The 20,016-nt window shown below is 34.8% G+C and overlaps 1 protein-coding gene across 6 annotated transcripts in view; it reads left to right on the top strand.

The window, feature by feature from the left end:
• The window catches only part of LOC106067336 (P protein-like), a 33,320-nt gene continuing 13,304 nt past the window's right edge, over positions 1-20,016 (top strand). Inside the window, exons 1-11 of one of the 6 annotated variants that reach the window (XM_056038244.1) lie at positions 1-134; positions 4,346-4,540; positions 5,636-5,743; positions 6,288-6,459; positions 8,168-8,237; positions 9,507-9,643; positions 9,946-10,022; positions 15,627-15,771; positions 16,328-16,399; positions 17,626-17,748; positions 19,227-19,351. In XM_056038244.1, coding sequence (XP_055894219.1) covers positions 4,407-4,540; positions 5,636-5,743; positions 6,288-6,459; positions 8,168-8,237; positions 9,507-9,643; positions 9,946-10,022; positions 15,627-15,771; positions 16,328-16,399; positions 17,626-17,748; positions 19,227-19,351 — 1,163 coding nt within the window. In that variant the 5' untranslated portion in view covers positions 1-134; positions 4,346-4,406. Of the gene's footprint in view, positions 135-163; positions 370-885; positions 993-3,501; positions 3,998-4,289; positions 4,541-5,635; positions 5,744-6,287; positions 6,460-8,167; positions 8,238-9,506; positions 9,644-9,945; positions 10,023-15,626; positions 15,772-16,327; positions 16,400-17,625; positions 17,749-19,226; positions 19,352-20,016 lie in introns of those variants that run through there. The other 5 variants (XM_056038242.1, XM_056038246.1, XM_056038247.1 and 2 more) reach the window with 5 other exon arrangements.

The raw sequence follows: 20,016 nt of genomic DNA, 5'->3' as shown, positions 1-20,016 counted from the left end.
ACTTATACCAATCGTCATTCGATACCGAACCAACACGCAATCAGTTTATCGGCGCATTCGTACAGAGACGATTTAATTAAATGGCTGTGATTACTAGTCCATCGCGTTACCTATCAAGGACCACTTTCTAATGGGTAATCTATTTATACTAATTACTTCAGTGTGTGTGATTATGTAAATCGTTTGAAATGCCAAGCAGTAAGCAGGTCATAAGTGAATTGGAAAACTCCAGACATATTGATGTAATACACTAATGGATAACAGACTTTCATATAGGCCTACTCTTTACCGGTGAAGTTTGTTTTTTGTTTAATTTCTTCACTTGAATTCATTGAATTCAATGGACATTTGTAGCAGCGAGGAAGTAAGGTAATGAAAGAAGTTCGTTTATGTTTTTATTTCACGGGGTGTGAAACAACTTCAGAGATGAAGACACATTGGATGTTACTCGGAGATAAATTAAAAAGCACCAATTATTGTCTGGCTAACACTTCTTCTATTAATGAACACTAAAAAAGAACAAAATTTCCCCCCCACTTAGTCAAACACTACACGTTTGATTGATTATCAGTCCTCACTAAAGTGTGATGGAAAAAAGCGTGATTCTGTTTGACTTGGATTCCCAAGTTGTTTCCGATTCCATCAGGTTGGTGTGGGGGGGGGGGAAGGAGCGAAGGGGATTTCCTGTTAGTGATGGTCAGACAATAGAAGAGAGACAATGGGTTCGATTCTACTTCTCATTCTTCCGGTCGTTGTGATTTCATTTGTAAAAATACATATTTATACCTCTATAGATAAATAATAATGAACACTATTGATTACGTAAGCAAAAAGAGTTAAATAAGCGAAAGTAATAACTAGATTTACACACAAAAAATCCCTCAAATTTCCACATTACTCACTACGACTTGCAACTGACAATCAAGTGAGGTTGTTATCCAAAGTCCATTTCCTGTGTCCGAATGTCAAGATTTACTGGATCATCTTGCTAAGTAAAACAACAATTTCATAGTTTTATTTCTAGTGGTTAAAAATAAATTTAAAATTATGATCTAATGTCTGTAGTGATACGCGATGACAGATACAATAAGTAAAGTAAAATTCCTCTTTCAGACCTTGTAATCTCTAGGGCAGATGATGTAAAGGTCATCTGTTTCTGTGGCCCACGGTTAACATGACAGATACAAGACAGATGTCGAAGTGATCGAGAAATACATCTCAATAAAATATAGATCTCATTAGCGTTTTCTTTGCATAATGACAAGGAAAAGAAGATTTTAAAAGTCATAGTGTTACGTTATCTACAGATCTACAATCTCTGACGAAAACCTTTAACATGGTCAGCAGAAATGGCCTTTTCAAACTCCCAAAGAAAATAGGATGCCCTTCCAAACTCGTAAAGCACATTGAGTGTTTCGTTCACGAAAAACAAATGTACAGTGAAACTCAATGGAGCCCAATCAGCAACTTTTGGGGTTAGAAGAGAAGCTGGGATGTTTTCTCGCACTTACTCTGTATGGCCAATTGTTTTCCAGCCTACTGCATTATGCTTACAGCGACATCAAAGAAGGTGTATTTCTCCATACAAGATCCTCTGGAAAACTCTACTATGCATCAAGATTGAGGGCAAAAACCAAAGTTAGGAAGATACTAATCAGGGAAATCCTCTATGCTAATGATGCAGCTTTTGAAGCCGAATCTTCTAATCATCTTCAGGCCCTGGTTGAAAAACTCTCCGCTGCATGTCAGAAGTTTGGCTTAAATATTAGTCAAAGCAAGACCAAAATACAGTTCAGAACAAAAGCACTGTATCTCACGTGACCATTAATGGCCAAACACTAAAAATTATAGATAGATAGATAAATAGATAGATATATAGATAGATAGATAGACACACCTTAAAACAATAAATATACCAAACATGATCACAGTTATGGAGCATGGAATGTGCGAACTCTCTATTCTTGTGACAAACTAAAGGAACTCACACACATTTTAAAGATATCAATGGGGCATTCTCAGCCACTCAGAAGTCAGATGGGCTGATCCAATACTAGAGTCAGAAGTAGAGGAAGCAATAACATTCCTTAAAGGTGGCAAGTCGCATGGAATTGATGACATACCATCAGGACTTTTTAAACACAACTAAATTATTTAGGAAAATCTGCCAGAAAATATGGGACGAAAAAACATGGACCCAGTCTTCCATTATACCACTCCTTAAGAAAGGAAACCTGAGACAATGGCAAAACTATTGATCAGTCTCTCAAGCAAGATAATGCTAAGAATAATTGTCAACAGACACAAGAGAAAAGCCGAGGAGGTCCTTTTGGAAGAACAGAGAGGCTTCAGAGCAGGTAGAAGCATGTTATGATGTAAACTCTAGAAGGATTTACTCTATGAATGGGCGGCCTATTTGCAATCTTAACTTTGCAGATGATATAGGCCTCACTGGAGAAAATGCAGACCAGGTACAAGATCTTACTTTAAATCCGGATGCTGCAGCTAGAGCAGTTGGCATGGGAATTATGCAGAAAAATGCAAAATACTAGTTTGTTATACGAGATGTTGCATACAGTTAAATGGCCAAACATTAGAAGAAGTTGACTCATTGAAATACCTAGTGTCAAGCGAAGCAAAAATGGAGGATCAATAAAGAGATAAAAGTCCGTTTAGGCTTGGAATCAACTGTCGTTAGCAAACTGTGGACAATCTGGAAGAGTAACATCAGCTTCCCAGTAAAATTAAAACTGTATTCTTTGCTATTGAACACTACACTTCTATATGACTGTGAAAGTTGGACACTAAACGCTGAGGCTGAAAGACCAATTCAAGCCTTTGAGAGTAAATACTGTAGAATAATGTTTGGTATCAAATACCAGAAAAAAAAAGAGAAATGAGTTTTTACTGTTACAAGTCAACACTATGGCTGGCAAAAAGGAAGAACTCTTCAGTACTGTGAAGAGAGAAAGCTGAGCTGGTTTGATCATATTGTTTTTGTAAAATGTTTTGTTTGACATTGTAAGACATGGCTCACTGTCTAAAGTCCTCTTTCAAGGCACAGTGAAAGGAGCACGAAGAAAGGGTTGTCCAAAGAAAAGCTGGCTGAACAACGTAAAGGAATGGATCGGTCTCACTGTTGATGTCCTGCTAAGAACAGCTGTTGAGCGGGAAAAATGAAGGGATTTGGTTACACGAACTGTCACAGCACTCCTACGACGAAAGTCAAGGGACAGATAATGATGAGATAGATAGATAGATAGATAGATAGATAGATAGATAGATAGATAGATAGATAGATAGATAGATAGATAGATAGATAGATAGATAGATAGATAGATAGATAGATAGATAGATAGATAGATAGATAGATAGATAGATAGATAGATAGATAGATAGATAGATAGATAGATAGATAGATAGATAGATAGATAGATAGATAGATAGATAGATAGATAGATAGATAGATAGATAGATAGATAGATAGAATTTAAAAACGCATTTATTTGTCTCCTAGGGTAACTCTCACGGAGACCTCACGTTTCTCTACTTCTCACATGTTTTGCTTAAAAAGGGAAATTAGATTTTATTATTTTTAACCTATAGACTATTGCCACTTATTTGATTGTTGGGAACTCCTTAAACTTCACTCGCAAATATTTCCTTCCTGCCTAAACTGTCGTATTTCGTTGACAACATATGTCATGGGAGTTCACCCATTCTCCATGTGCCTGACATTGTGCCGCTGTAATAGAGAAGGAAGTTGTTTTTTTTTTTGTTTATTGCATGTCTCCAGTCTTCCCCCACCCCCATCCCCCACTTGCTGGGTGACGACATGGGATAACCATTTTATATCAAGCCTCTCTGGACATTTCACTGTCGGCTCTGCATTGTCTGGAGACAGATGAGTTATCAAGTAATCACATTTCACAAGTGCTTTCAAGATTTGGAAAGGGAAAACCAAATAAAAGCCATTCTTTCTCAGGCTCATTACTATGTATGTTTTATATAAGTTATAACGAATTATTAGCGCAGCTTTTTTTTTTTTTTCGGTTTTACTCTGTTAAAGAAGATCACAGTTCATTTTTCTCCCAAAGATTATGAGTTAAAATTTCAAAATTTAAGTTTCTTTATTATGCTCCGTATAGTGTTTGAAACGCCAAGACGCCATATCACTACAACAGAACATTTAATTTCTTGTTCTGATAAAAAAAAAATCGTGATAGTTTTAACAATATATTGCTGCAAGTGTTTACTCTTTGTAAGATGTTGATTTTGTTTTCTTCTAGTTATTTTTGATATTGTTATTTTGATAACATGCACTTGGAAACTTCTTCGACTCCAGGGATCCAAATCTAGCATTGGATGAAACTCTTGGTCAGTCGAAGGCAAAGAGACTTGGAAGTATGGCGTCGTTGAATCGTGCGGACTCCTTCCGTAATTCTTCCGGCTCAGGACTAGGAGAGTCCATGGGTCACAGTCTGCATATCAACCCGAAAAGAACGAGAACTCCTCGCTTTGCTTCCATGCCATATCAAAGGTAAGACAACCTTTAAACACTCGTCAGTTTGTTCTAGTCACTTTGTGTTCATCTAAATAAACGATAACATATGCGAGTACATATACAAATGTTTGAAATTCAACATGTAATTTTTTTTTTTTACAATGCGTTAAATATGTCAAAATATGCTGGTCGCAACTACATGTACATAGTAATGGGAAATACTGCACTTAGCAAAACTTTTCTAACTCGCAGACATTCATCCGTAAAATTATTTAAAATGAATTCAATTTTCACACTGCATTAACAGCAATCTTTCACAACGAGATTCTTCAAATTTCAAAATATTTCGCTGTTGACTTTTTGCTCTCTTGGTTTTTTGACACATTATAGTTTTCTCTACAAAAAAAAATATATAGGTGCATTTATTTTTGTTTAAAATAGAATATTACTTTGGAAGGTATCAAAACACGAAATGAATTAGAAAAAGATTTATTTAATTATCAATGCAAATTTGTTTATAAATTTACACAAACTACAGTGACCATTATACTATTGATGAGAAGTGGGTATACAGTGATAAAAAAAAAAGAAAAAAAAGTATATAATTTCTGAATTTATTTTCCAAACAATGTCGCATAAATATTTACTTCCAATTAAAGAATTAATTATGCTTAATGGACCTCATTCACCAATCGTAACAAACAGCATTTAGTCACGTGATAATATTGATAAAACAACGGAAAAAAAACTGTCAAGTGATAGCCATTGTGTATTAAAAATTAGATCTTATTTTGTATATAAGAGATAGAGAATCACGTAGCTAAATGTTGTTTGTTTACGATTGGTGAATGAGGTCCATTATGCAAATCTATACTTCTCATGGGCGTAGTCGGGGGGGGGGGTTATATATATATATATATAATCTATTTTAGCGGGAGGGATCCCTCCTCCAACCCCCCCCCCCTTCCGAAAAAAATCCTGGCTACGCCCATGATACTTCTAATCATTTCTTTGTGTTCTTTTAGTATAATAAATGCAGTAAATATGTATGTGTGTTTTCTTTGTGTTTAATCCCTGTCTACCTACTGTTGCACCCCCCCCCCCCCCCCCCACGGTCTTGTCTGTAACCAGCAACCAATTTGACAGCGAGGATTCGATCACAACATCCCTGGTGGACTCTGGAAACACAACAGATGAGAATTTCGATGCAGAGTCTGCTCCACTTTTGGGGAACTCCAGGTGAGAGATTGGTCAGATTTGTTCTTTCTAGATCTATTTAGTATTCAATTGAAACTTGCTGAGATTTTACGTGTACTGTAACCAAACTCTAAATAATTCTGTTTGTATTGACAGTGTGCATAGTTCACCATGGTTTTATAGAGTGTACTTGTAGAAGAGCAATTACTGACAGTTTTGTGTCAAATCTTTGCGAAAGTTATTTCCTACTTAATTTTCAAATACTATAGAAAACTAAATCTTAATATTTTATTTGTCATTGGAACTATGAAGAAAGTAATAAAATTTGGCCATTATGGAGATCGAACCAAGACCTTCTCGTCAGTAGCCTGACTCTCGCTATATACAAAAATAAGAGAGAGGTACAGAGAGTGTGTGAGAGTGAAAGAAAGAGATAGAAGAGATAATGAAATAAAACAATGAGAAGATACAAGATATGAAAGAAAGGACAATTGTGTAATAATGAAAGGACATGTGCGATGAGAGACTGAGTATGTAGGGGTAAATAACTGTTGTTATTTTGGTTCCCATCATCTGCTTACTGCAGGACGTTTTCCACTTCACTGACCTCGACCTATACCGGCAGCAGTGCTGAACTCACGGCGTCTCTTCGTGAGAAAATCCACAGCGCCGTGGACTCGTGCCACGGACTGAGCAAATGGACAATTTTAAAGTACCTTAAAATACTGAGCCTCTTTGTCATCACCATACTGTGTTGTGTAAGTTGAACTATCTTTGTGCACAATTAAATCAAATAAGTTTATGTAAGTTAAACCAATTGTGTTATTAGTAAAACTTATTTTTTGCTTTAAATGTTTGTTTGTTTGTTTAAAATGTTTCGGATGTTCCTTCAGAGTTGAAGATAGTTTACTTCCTAGTCCAAACCTCCCGCAGGACGACGGGAGATGGGAGCGAGCAGGGTTTGAACCCGGGACAATCGATAAATCCAAATGACAGTCGAGCGCGCTAACCGCACGACCAGGCAGCGACTTAAACAAGAAAGCAATTAGTGAATTATTATTTCCAATTTTCAAACATGGCGGCGAATTCATAAATAGCAAGCTTTTTGGTATGTGCGGTGTAGAGAATAAATGAAGTGTTGATGAGCCATGTATTTTTGTTGTTACAGTTTGCTGGTTATTTGTGTGCTCTTTTTAGCTTGAAAATGTCCAAGTTTCCCAATCTCTTCCGTTTTTTAGCTTTTATTGTGAAGTTCTCAATAGAGCGTCCTTGACAGTGTAAGTTTATCTTGAAATTCTCCAATTGAAAATCTTATTTTATATTTTTATATATTTTATAAATTACAGACGTAACTTCAAAGTTAATTGCGTCCTAAGCATTTCATGTGTCAATCTAGTCATGTATGTTAATCGATGACTTAAACTCTCCTAAGTCGTTGGTTTTCCTGTCTGATTCAGGCAACCCATTCCTTTTCTAATGACACTAGGGAAGAAGGAGCATTTGTACGAATTTGTTCTAGAGTATGGAATAAAAAATATGCCTCTATCTTTGTGTCTTTCCGAGTATTTCATTAGTTTTTGTTTTGTTTTTTTCTGAAGGAATATAAAAACTTTGTAGTGCTCTGTAACAATTGATACCAACAACATGACGTGTGTCTTTAGTTTATGCGGAAGGGGGTCATAGTAATATCATGGATCGAGTCATCAAACACGTATTTGGTTGAAATATAGAAATCAATGATTGTTGTCTGTTGCTTTTATTTTGTTTGTGTATGCTTCGTTTTCGTTTATTATGGTTATTTTTGCATACGCTGTGTATTATACATGCATATATTGTTGTTTACTTTCTGACACTATTATAATGTTACGTTATAAGCTTCAGTTAACAAGACACACACACACACACACACAAGTAATTTCCATGAAGTAATTGTAAAAACACACAAAAAAGTTTTTTTTTTTTTAAAGCTTTTATCTTATTTCTTTATTCTTAGAGCAGGTTTAAGTTTCAGACCTTTTGGTCTATAGGGCAGATGATGTAAATGTCATCAGTTTCTGTGGCCCACGGCTAACGAGGGTTTCATGTGGCCAGAACAAAAACCAACCGCCTTTAGTTTCCCCCAACTAATGCTATGTACCTTTTAAAGCTGGATAGAATCAGGGGCACCCTAAAAATATAAAAAATGACCAGGATTCGAACCCGGGACCCCTTGGTTTGTAAGAAAAGTGCTTTACCACTCAGCCACCGCGCTTCCAGCTTTATGTTTAGGATTAGTTTTATGCTTAGGGTTAGGTTTATGTTTAGGGTTAGGTTTATGTTTAGGGTTAGGTTTATGTTTAGGGTTAGGTTTATGTTTAGGGTTAGGTTTATGTTTAGGGTTAAGTTTATGCTTAGGTTTAAGTTTAATGTTTACAAAGTGTGTTTATGTTACGAATTTGTTTGTGTGATCGTTTCTTGTGCCATTAGGCTGTCATAGTGTCCAATCCAGAAGAGCACGAAGTGGACAAAATAACTGTGTTACACAAAGATCAGGAAGGTCAGTAATGTCACGTGACACTGTGTTTAGCTCGCTTGACAAACTCAAAGAATACTCTACTTCAAAGCTGTACTGTACAATTATCTTCCTGTTCGTTCATCAAAGATTCTAAATATTAAGAAAATAAAAGAATGTATGTTTTGATTTTCTAAGCCTAATCTAGATGTGCTAAGCCCATACTCAGCCTAGGGGGTCATCGCTTCTCAGCCTAAGGGGTCACCCCTTCTCAGCCTAGGGATCATTCCTTCTAAGCCTAGGGGTCATTCCTTCTCAGCCTATGGGTCATTCCTTCTCAGCCTAGGGGGTCATTCCTTCTCAGCCTAGGGGCCATCCTTTCTCAGCCTAGGGGTCATCTAAATTTCGCTTTCACTATTGCATTGAACTTAAGATCAAGCTGTCTTTAAAGATAGTAAGATACATCTTTGAGGTTGATTTTAAGATTGGAGATAGGAAAACAAAATCAGCTCTGAGTCTCTTGCGTTCCGTTACCATCAAGTTAATGACAATATTTAAAATTTTGCTTTCTTAAAACACTCTATATGGTAACAGTGAAAAGTAAACTTCCCCATTCAGACCTTGTGGTCTATAGGGCAGATGATATACAGGTCATCGTTTTCTGTAACCTACGGTTAACGAGGGTGTCATGTCACCAGCACAACATCCAACCGCCTTTACTTTTTCCCAACTTATGTCAGGTACCCATTAGAGCAGGTTGACTCAGAGGCGCCCGAAGAACCCGAACTTTAAAATCCCAGTCTTCACCAGGATTCGAACCCCTGAAGCCAAGCGCTTTACTATTACCACGACTCCATGGTAACATCATTTGTTTTCAAATAAAAGAAAAAGTCAGAGAATCAATCTATAAACTTATGGAGGTTTTTGGCATAAATCTCGACTCAATGTAAACTGAGCCAAAAGAAAATTATTACATAGAAACTATTTACTGCTTCTCATCTTCTTATATAATACAGACGTTACTTCAAAAAGAAGATGATTACATCCTACGCGTCATGCATTTAGTCATGCATATTAACCAATGACCTAAATTCTGCCAAGTCACTGTTTTTTTGGCTGGCTCAGGCAACCCATTCCATGCTCTAATAGCGCTAGGGAAGAAGGAGTTTGTTGTCAAATGAGAAAAAGTAAAGCTGTCGATATTTGTCACATCAAAGGAAATCATGTGTGTGTGTGTGTGTGTGCGTTAATACATATTATATAATATTTTAAAATGTTTAACACACAAAAAAAAGATGTTTGTTTCTCTTTCAGTTCAGTTATTTAAAGATATTGGCACTGTTGACATGCCTAACGTACGACTTAAGGTGATGGGGCCTTTTTACGACCCTGACCTTAATATTACTGGGAATAATACGGAAATATTTCTTAGGGGACAGTCTGAGAGCAAGGTAATTAGTACCATTTAATCTGTTCAGCATTCAATGTTAATTATTAGCGAATCTGGTGTGAATGTGTATTTTGGTTATCTAAAGATTTAATATTTTGTTTGGTGTTACGCACACATTGTAAGGCAAACTTCCTTATGGATAATAAAGATTATAATTATTATTATTTATTAAAGTTATTATTATTATTTATTCAATTTTAGTTAAGGATATATTTTTATTTTTGTATTCAATTTTCTTCTCTCTATGTCATTGACGTCTTGTCAAATTTCTTTCAAAATGTTTCACCTCTTGTTTCCCAACAGATCAATCTAACAATCAACAACACAGCACTTGAAACTGGTGCAAATATTCTAGTCACAAGTGATTTATTTTGTCATGGGTATGTTATTAAACATATTTGAAGTTGACACTATGCCAGACATTTTTGTGTTCAGAGAAAGTTCACTGGAAGAAAATTGCCCCAAAGTGGGAGAATTCTGAAACACCATTAATCATCACTAGTGATTAGAACAGCGGTTCTCAACCTTTTAAGCTCGGCGAACCCTTTTTACAATCCCCCACTCTGCCCCATACACAAATACAGAATGGTAGGGTAGACAATAACAATCCATATTTTCGATGGTCTTAGGCGACCCCTGGCAAATGGTCAATCGACCCCCAAAGGTTGAGAACCCCTGGATTAGAATATCAGAACGTTTTGACATGCCTAGATATGCCCTAGGACATCGAGATCTTCAATAAACATTGCGTCTTGTGGTTTTATTTAATTTCTCTTTTTTTTTAACAAGCAAAATATTAAAAAATCCTTTTTTTTTAAAAAAAAAAAAAAAGCTTATCTGAGAAGAAAAACTCTGCACTTACAACTATAATGTACAAGTAATTTCCCTATTTAGATATCAAACAAAATTGCCAATAATTAACTGACTAATTGGTTAACGTTTTTAAAATTTAAATTGATTTATACTTTCTTAGGTACAATAAATAATTGCAAATGGGTGTGTCCTATTATCTAAGTGGACAAAGCCCTACTGAAGGATTAATTTCCCTGTTGGTGGTATCAAACAAAATAAATAATTACAAGTAATTAATTGACTGATTTTTTTTATTGATTCATGTATTGTCTAACCAATTGAATAACTGTGCAATGTTTCCACTTGACCTGAATATGGGTTTGGGAGAAATAACGTGTTCAAACTTTCTACCAGACAGAGTGAGTTGATATAAGCTTTGTGAAAAGCAGATACAACTGAAAAGATTGTGTTTTGCTCTTTCCTATTGAATAATTAATCTTTCGACTTGAAACAAACTTGAACACTTAGATCAAATGGAAACCAACTTAACAATGTGATAAATGCTACACGACGATTGATTGTTCATCTAAATAAGTTCCTCGTCTGCTAGTACGTTTTAAGTTCGGTTGAGTTTTGATTGAATACAAAATATCTGCTTTGAAATAAGAGCCTGTTTACTTAATGATAATACAGCGTAGGCCAATTTAAAAATAGTACCTTCATTTTAGTACTGCAGTTGGCCATAACTAAAACTCCGCCTATGTACCCAATTAATTATGTGTTTTGTTTAAAAGACATTTAATACCTCTAGATCAGAGGCCTTCTAATTAAAGTTATAAAGCATGCGCTGTAAACAAGAGAAAAAAATATATTTCTGCTTTATCTCTACAATCTGTTTGGTTATCATTTCTTTGTAGGCTTTCTGTTCTAGAAAATATTTAAAGGCACACTACACACTCAGTGAAGATAAACTGTAATGTGTACGTGTGTTTATGTGTAAGTGTGCGTGTGTGTGTGTGTAAATGTGTGTGTCTCTGCAGGCTCAGTGTGATGACATGTACGTTTTTTTTTCCCTATTGAATTCTAAAATGTTTAAATCGATCATGTTACATTTTGATCAGCGCACTTGTTGACATCCAATAACTTTGATAGTAGATAACAATTGTTACATATAAAGTTGTTTGCTATACGTACGTCCTGCACGCTGAACCTAAAACATAAGAAACACGCGTTATACATATCATTGATAACCAGGTTTTTGTCACGCAATTCGTCTATTATAGATGTAATAACGACACGTTTCTTAATGTGTAGTATTTTTAAATAATGTTTTTTTCCTAACTACCATTCTAGCATGATTGAAGTTTCCGGAATCAGCCATGAAAGCTAAGACTCAATAAAATAGAAGTTCTCTGTTTGTTTTACATTTTCGCATGTGCCTTCAAAAATAATGTTCCTTCATAATTCAATATTATTGCATCCTAATCCAAACTTCCAGCAGGATGGTGGGTGGTGGCAGCGGGCAGGTTACGAACCCGAAGCCATAGAGACAACAGCATATCAAACGACCAGGCTGCCATACATTCCTTAGATTTAGAAGGAATGACTGGGACTTGGTTAATACACTTGATAGTTGTTTTTCTTTCCATTGTGAGATAGCTCTCAATTGTGTTGTACTTGATACAATGTTGTGTTCAATTGTTGTGTTGTAGTTGATACAATGTTGTGTTCAATAGTTGTATTGTAGTTGATACAATGTTGTGTTCAATAGTTGTGTTGTAGTTGATACAATGTTGTGTTCAATAGTTGTGTTGTAGTTGATACAATGTTGTGTTCAATAGTTGTATTGTAGTTGATACAATGTTGTGTTCAATAGTTGTGTTGTAGTTGATACAATGTTGTGTTCAATAGTTGTGTTGTAGTTGATACAATGTTGTGTTCAATAGTTGTATTGTAGTTGATACAATGTTGTGTTCAATTGTTGTGTTGTAGTTGATACAATGTTGTGTTCAATAGTTGTGTTGTAGTTGATACAATGTTGTGTACAATAATTGTGTTGAAGTTGATAATATGTTGTACTCAATAGTTGTGTTGTAGTTGATACAATGTTGTGTTCAATAGTTGTGTTGTAGTTGATACAATGTTGTATTCAATAGTTGTGTTGTAGTTGATATAATGTTGTGTTCAATAGTTGTGTTGTAGTTGATACAATGTTGTGTTCAATAGTTGTGTTGTAGTTGATACAATGTTGTATTCAATAGTTGTGTTGTAGTTGATATAATGTTGTGTTCAATAGTTGTGTTGTAGTTGATACAATGTTGTGTTCAATAATTGTGTTGTAGTTGATACAATGTTGTATTCAATAGTTGTGTTGTAGTTGATATAATGTTGTGTTCAATAGTTGTGTTGTAGTTGATACAATGTTGTGTTCAATAGTTGTGTTGTAGTTGATACAATGTTGTGTTCAATAGTTGTGTTGTAGTTGATACAATGTTGTGTACAATAATTGTGTTGAAGTTGATAATATGTTGTACTCAATAGTTGTGTTGTAGTTGATACAATGTTGTGTTCAATAGTTGTATTGTAGTTGATACAATGTTGTGTACAATAGTTGTGTTGTAGTTGATACAATGTTGTGTTCAATAGTTGTTTTGTAGTTGATACAATGTTGTGTTCAATAGTTGTATTGTAGTTGATACAATGTTGTGTACAATAGTTGTGTTGTAGTTGATACAATGTTGTGTTCAATAGTTGTGTTGTAGTTGATACAATGTTGTGTATAATAGTTGTGTTGAAGTTGATAATATGCTGTACTCAATCGTTGTGTTGTAGTTTATACAATGTTGTGTTCAATAGTTGTGTTGTAGTTGATACAATGTTGTGTACAATAATGATGTTGTAGTTGATAATATGTTGTACTCAATAGTTGTGTTGTAGTTGATACAATGTTGTGTTCAATAGTTGTGTTGTAGTTGATACAATGTTGTGTACAATAGTTGTGTTGTAGTTGATACAATGTTGTGTTCAATAGTTGTGTTGTAGTTGATACAATGTTGTATTCAAAAGTTATGTTGTAGTTGATACAATGTTGTGTACAATAGTTGTATTGTAGTTGATATAATGTTGTGTTCAATAGTTGTGTTGTAGTTGATACAATGTTGTGTATAATAGTTGTGTTGAAGTTGATAATATGTTGTACTCAATAGTTGTGTTGTAGTTGATACAATGTTGTGTTCAATAGTTGTATTGTAGTTGATACAATGTTGTGTTCAATAGTTGTGTTGTAGTTGATACAATGTTGTGTTCAATAGTTGTGTTGTAGTTGATACAATGTTGTGTTCAATAGTTGTATTGTAGTTGATACAATGTTGTGTACAATAGTTGTGTTGTAGTTGATACAATGTTGTGTTCAATAGTTGTGTTGTAGTTGATACAATGTTGTGTTCAATAGTTGTATTGTAGTTGATACAATGTTGTGTTCAATAGTTGTGTTGTAGTTGATACTATGTTGTACTCAATAGTAATATCGTAATGAAGAGGTTCGTCGATTAAAACGTTGTTGACGAAAGAAAGTGTTGATCTCTACTTTCTAGAATACTAATTGGTTTTAGTTGTAACATTTTGTTCATACCCCTTCCTCTACCTCTAGATTGTTTAGATAATTACATCAGCGAAAGTAAATAGACACTTCCTGTACAAACGTTTGTTGGGAAATGTTTTCTTTTGAAACACTGTGGACCAAGGGTGATAAATCTTTCACTCCTTAGTCTGCTTATCTGACAGACAAAACAAGAAACAGTTGATATATGGTTGAAAAAATAACAAAACCTTAGATCACGATTACATTTTTTTGTCTGAGTTTTAACCAAATCCTCAAGAAGATTTGAGGATGAAAGGACGCAATGACGTTTCTATCGGTACAATTTGAGAATTGAAGGGCCAATATATTTTATACACGGAGGCAAATCCATACATTTTTTTTTCACTCTATCTGCTAAAAAAGTTTGTACAAGTTATTTCTCCAACACCCGTTCTCGGATTAAGTTGAAACTTCGTACAGTTATTCATGGGTAAAGACAAATTATGAATCAATAAAAGAAATAACCAATTAGTCAATTAATTGTTAGTAATTAAATTATTTACTTTAATATCAAAAAGGAAAATGGCTACTACATTATTGAGAGGTATAGTAGTAGGTGCGAAGTTGTTTCCCTTAGATAAACTTTTTTTGGTTATATTTTGCTTGTTTTAGCCTGTCCACTTCACAGACTCCGAAAGTATTGATAAGCGAAGTACTTTATAATAAACCATATATTAGGTTCCGTTATATTGCCACGACATTTATTCATATCGCTTTTCTTGTTTTTCTTGTTTTCTCTCTCTCTCTCTTTCTCTTTCTCTCTTTGAAATCAAAGTGTAAAAACAGAGTCAATTGCTGGGACTCATCTTTAATGTGAAAATCCCCCCACCCCAAAAAAAAAAACAAACATTGATGTAAAGTATTCTTTTGAATAATTAGTGATACAATGGCATTGAATGGTTAATACGCTTTAGTACTTTCAGAAGTTAGATCTAATGACTCAATATCCTATTGTCTGCCTGGATTCTAGTCTCTCGTTGTATACAATCTTCTCAATACTGTAATGAGTTCAGAGTTGAGAAAGATAGGAGTCCTAAACACGAGAATATCATTTTGTAGAATGAAATCATTTCTTTTGTCTTGTAACTTTGACAGTTCTAACTCAATTACCCCCCCCCCCCACTCATTTAGAGAACCTTTTTCAATTTCAATCTCAATTTAAATTTGAACCTGCCAATTTTTATTTCTGCTTTTAAATAAGTTTTTACAAAGCTTATATCAACTGTCTGTCTGTTTGTCTGTCTGTCTAGTACAAATTTTGAACACGTTATTTCTCACACTTTCCTTTCTCAGATGAAGTTGAAACTTTGCACAATTGTGCGTTGTTTCTAATAAAATAGGAATCAATAACAAAAAAAATATCGGATTAGCGCAATGAAATAGTAGTAATTAATAAGTGTGTCTGATACTGGAAAAGAGGTCAAGGTCCCGGAGCCCTTACATCCCTAGCTACGTCATCAGTAATGGTGTTTACATTCTAGATTCAAACTGAAAGGAAATGAAGCAAAGCCACCACATCGGTTGTATTTGAATTGTTTGCCTCTCTCATCAGAAATGACAGCTGTGTTCTGAGCGTGCGCTCTGATTTGCAGATCGCCATTGGTTGGGTCACGCAGGAGTTGTCATGGCAACTTGAAAATGAAGTGATCTACGCCTTCCTAGTGCTAAGTTTTGTCTACGTTCTAATTATATTTGAGGTGATTTTTTTTATTTGATTAGATAACAAAAATTTGGCGTTTATCTTTCACCAATATGTTTATTTATATCCAATGACAGTTCCCTACATAACTAACATCTGGCTTCATAAACCAGACACAGCATTTCGATACTAAAATAATAGATTCCATAAAAAAAAAAAAACAGACAAAAAGAGTTTAAAATAAGAATCAAAGCATTTTACCAGTCAGCCATCACATCCCCTAACAATAGAACATTAACTCTTGATATAGTCCGAGACAAGCATTGAAGTTTAGATTCCATGACATTGTATTTCGACTCGATCATGTAATATGCTGAATCTCATATTTAAATAGCAACATATCACTCTGTCTATTAACTTCTGTTTTTGCTAATACAAAAACTAGTTTTCTCTCTAAACAAGATCATAACTTTGTATAAGATTTACTGATTATAAAATAAAATGTAAAAAAAAAAACACTAGATCTAAACATATAAGTTACTGTCTTTTTGTGATAACTAATTAAATCAATTTCAATTCTTTTAATAGCCTTATAAAAATTATTCTCCTTCTAGCTAGTCCACAGAACCCTGGCAGCCATGTTAGGAGCATTAGCCGCCCTTGCTGTATTGTCTGCTCTGAACGAGGTGAGTTTCACACAAAGAGTTACTGGAAATAAATTTCCAAGGCCTTAGTCTATATATAATGCATTCAATTTTACACTTTTCTCTTTAAGATGTACATATACATGTCTGTTGTAGAGAGTGTCTAACAAAGAGAATGTCGGATAGAGATAAGAGAATGTTGGATAGAGATAAGAGAATGTCGGATAGAGAGAAGAGAATGTCGGATAGAGAGAAAAGAATGTTGGATAGAGAGAAGAGAATGTCGGATAGAGAGAAGAGAATGTTGGATAGAGAGAAGAGAATGTAGGGTTCATATTTTCAGGAGAGATCCAAGTGGTGTAAGGATTAATGAATTGATCTCATCAAGGATGTCACTATGTGCGATATAGCAATAAGTTACTTCCGTGAAAAGATTTCTTTTCGATGCTGTTATAAATAAGTTTATGAAATACAGAAAGTCGATACGCTTTATTGAACCCATTCAGTGTGCTGGGTTAGTAAATAGTTCCGTGTCTTGTTTTCAGAACGAGGCTAGAAATTTAATAGCAAAGCATTTGGTAGCACAACTATAATGTCTGAGATATACAGAATGTGAAATATAAAGTCTGATATATAGAGAGAATGTCTGATATAAAGTCTGATATATAGAGAATGTTTGATATAAAGTCTGATCTATAGAGAATGTCTGATATAAAGTCTGATATACAGAATGTTCGATATAAAGTCTGATATATATAGAATGTCTGATATAAAGTCTGATATATAGAGAATGTTTGATATAAAGTCTGATATATAGAGAATGTCTGATACAAAGTCTGATATACAGAATGTCTGATATAAATTCTGATATATAGAGATAATGTCTGATATAAAGTCTAATATATAGAGAATTGTTTATATAAAGTCTGATACATAGAGAAGGTCTGATATTATGTCCCATATATCGGCTGTTTAAAGTTTTATGAAACACGAGTGTACTTTTCCGTGATTTATGAGGCACTCACAGGACATGTAACTAAGGGACGAAACTTGAACTTCAAGAATGAATTCAATGAGCCGATCAGAATTTTCCAAATGAAAGTAGACTTAAAGCACGGCTTCCCCTTAGATAGCAGGCACATAAGAAAAGGACGCTCCATTTGCTACCCCCAAAAGTCGCTTCTCATTCAGAACATCACAATGTACAATTAGATGTCAAAGTGACCTTTACCTCTATGTCAACACACCTTTCAATGTACATCTGCCAGAGGCCAAGTCTGGAAGTCATCATCAGTTGGATAGACATGGAGACATTAAGTCTGCTGTTTGGTATGATGATTCTTGTGGCCATACTGTCGGAAACTGGTTTCTTCGACTACTCTGCACTCAAGGTAAGGGACCTCAGAAATTATACACACGCGCATGTATACACAGAAGCCTATATAGATATATACTAAATACTGTAGAGGTATTTGAAATAAGACACAATAATAAACTTGATGTTACAACGCTATTTTAATTTGAGCATCAAGCCTCGTAACGACCAGTAACTTTCTGCCCCCCCCCCCCTGCTACGAAGCACGAATTAGAAGATTGAAACATCCACTAGGCTTAGTTTATTATAACTGTGAAGTAACATCCACTAGGCCTAGTTTACTATAACTGTGAAGTAACATCCACTAGGCCTAGTTTATTATAACTGTGAAGTAACATCCACTAGGCCTAGTTTACTATAACTGTGAAGTAACATCCACTAGGCCTAGTTTACTATAACTGTGAAGTAACATGCACTAGGCCTAGTTTACTATAACTGTGAAGTAACATCCACTAGGCCTAGTTTACTATAACTGTGAAGTAACATCCACTAGGCCTAGTTTACTATAACTGTGAAGTAACATCCACTAGGCCTAGTTTACTATAACTGTGAAGTAACATCCACTAGGCCTAGTTTACTATAACTGTGAAGTAACATCCACTAGGCCTAGTTTATTATAACTGTGAAGTAATATCCACTAGGCCTAGTTTATTATAACTGTGAAGTAATATCCAAGGCAGTTTATACATTTTCTTTTCTCCCAAGAAAATGTGGATTTAGCTGAATTATATCAACCAGTTGCTTTTTTTTTAAAGAATAAAATCAATATAGGAGAAAACGAAGACATCTAAATAACAGCAGAAACATGTTTCTAAAATCGTCACCATTAATAAAAAAGTCCCCTACCCCCTTCCCAAGGAAAAAAAAAGCTCTTCACCTCAAAGTTTTCCTGTAAATAATTTCTTTTGCATTTCACTCTCTATTACGAACATTTTGAAATAGATCTTTAAAAAAAAAATTTCTTATGATTAATGTTCTCCTATGGGCTATGGGGTCTACAAGATACGTAGTACCACTTATTTTAAGCAAAAAAATTGCAACATAGCGCGATAGAAGGTTAAATCTATATCGGGTCACCTATCTTAAGACAACTTAGATTAGAATAGATCTATATCGAGGGTCAGCTATCCAAAGACAACATAGATTAGTATAGATCTATATCGGGGGTCAGCTATCCAAAGACAACATAGATTAGTATAGATCTATATCGGGGGTCAGCTATCCAAAGACAACATAGATTAGTATAGATCTATATCGGGGGTCAGCTATCCAAAGACAACATAGATTAGTATAGATCTATATCGGGGCAAGCTATCTTTAGACTACTTGACTACTTAGAATAATTTCATACGTTTTGTTCACAAATACATAAAAGGAATTGATTTCTGTTTTCATAAATCATGTTGTATTAATTTAGTTATTTGTCTCACACACTATAACCCTAAACATCAATGGATATAAAACATGATCAGTTGTGCTTTTTGTTTCTTTCAGGCCTACAAAATAGCCAAAGGTAAAATTTGGCCTCTTGTAACATTGTTATGTGTCTTTAGTGCCATTGTGTCGTCCTTTCTAGACAACGTGACCACCATACTTCTGCTGACTCCAGTAACTATCAGGTTAGTAGTATTCTGAGCCTTGACCTCTTTGACTGTCCTGGTAGTAACATTCCGAGCCTTGACTTCTTTGACTATCCTGGTAGTAGCATTCTGAGCCTTGACCTCTTTGTCTATTATGTCAATTGTATTCTGAGCCTTGACCTCTTTGTCTATTATGTCAATAGTATTCTGAGCCTTGACCTCTTTGTCTATTATGTCAATAGTATTCTGAGCCTTGACCTCTTTGTCTATTATGTCAATTGTATTCTGAGCCTTGACCTCTTTGTCTATTATGTCAATAGTATTCTGAGCCTTGACCTCTTTGTCTATTATGTCAATAGTATTCTGAGCCTTGACCTCTTTGTCTATTATGTCAATTGTATTCTGAGCCTTGACCTCTTTGTCTATTATGTCAATTGTATTCTGAGCCTTGACCTCTTTGTCTATTATGTCAATAGTATTCCGAGCCTTGACCTATTTGTCTAAATTTTCCGTAGTATTCTGAGTCTTTACCTCATTTTCTAGTATTCTAAGAATCGACATCAGTGACTGTGATGTTCATAATCTGGATTGAGCACCGACCTTTAAACTCTGACCTCATGTTGCATTGTTTTTATCTTTAGGTGAATATCTTAGCAAGAAATTAAAACAAACTCTCCATCGAGACATTTAGAATTTGAAGCGAA

This window comes from Biomphalaria glabrata, chromosome 8 (genome assembly GCF_947242115.1).
Source record: "Biomphalaria glabrata chromosome 8, xgBioGlab47.1, whole genome shotgun sequence".
In the NCBI taxonomy this organism is placed as follows: domain Eukaryota; kingdom Metazoa; phylum Mollusca; class Gastropoda; family Planorbidae; genus Biomphalaria; species Biomphalaria glabrata.
The sequence above is the reverse complement of the archived record's forward strand: the minus strand, read 5'-3'. Positions and strand labels throughout refer to the sequence as shown.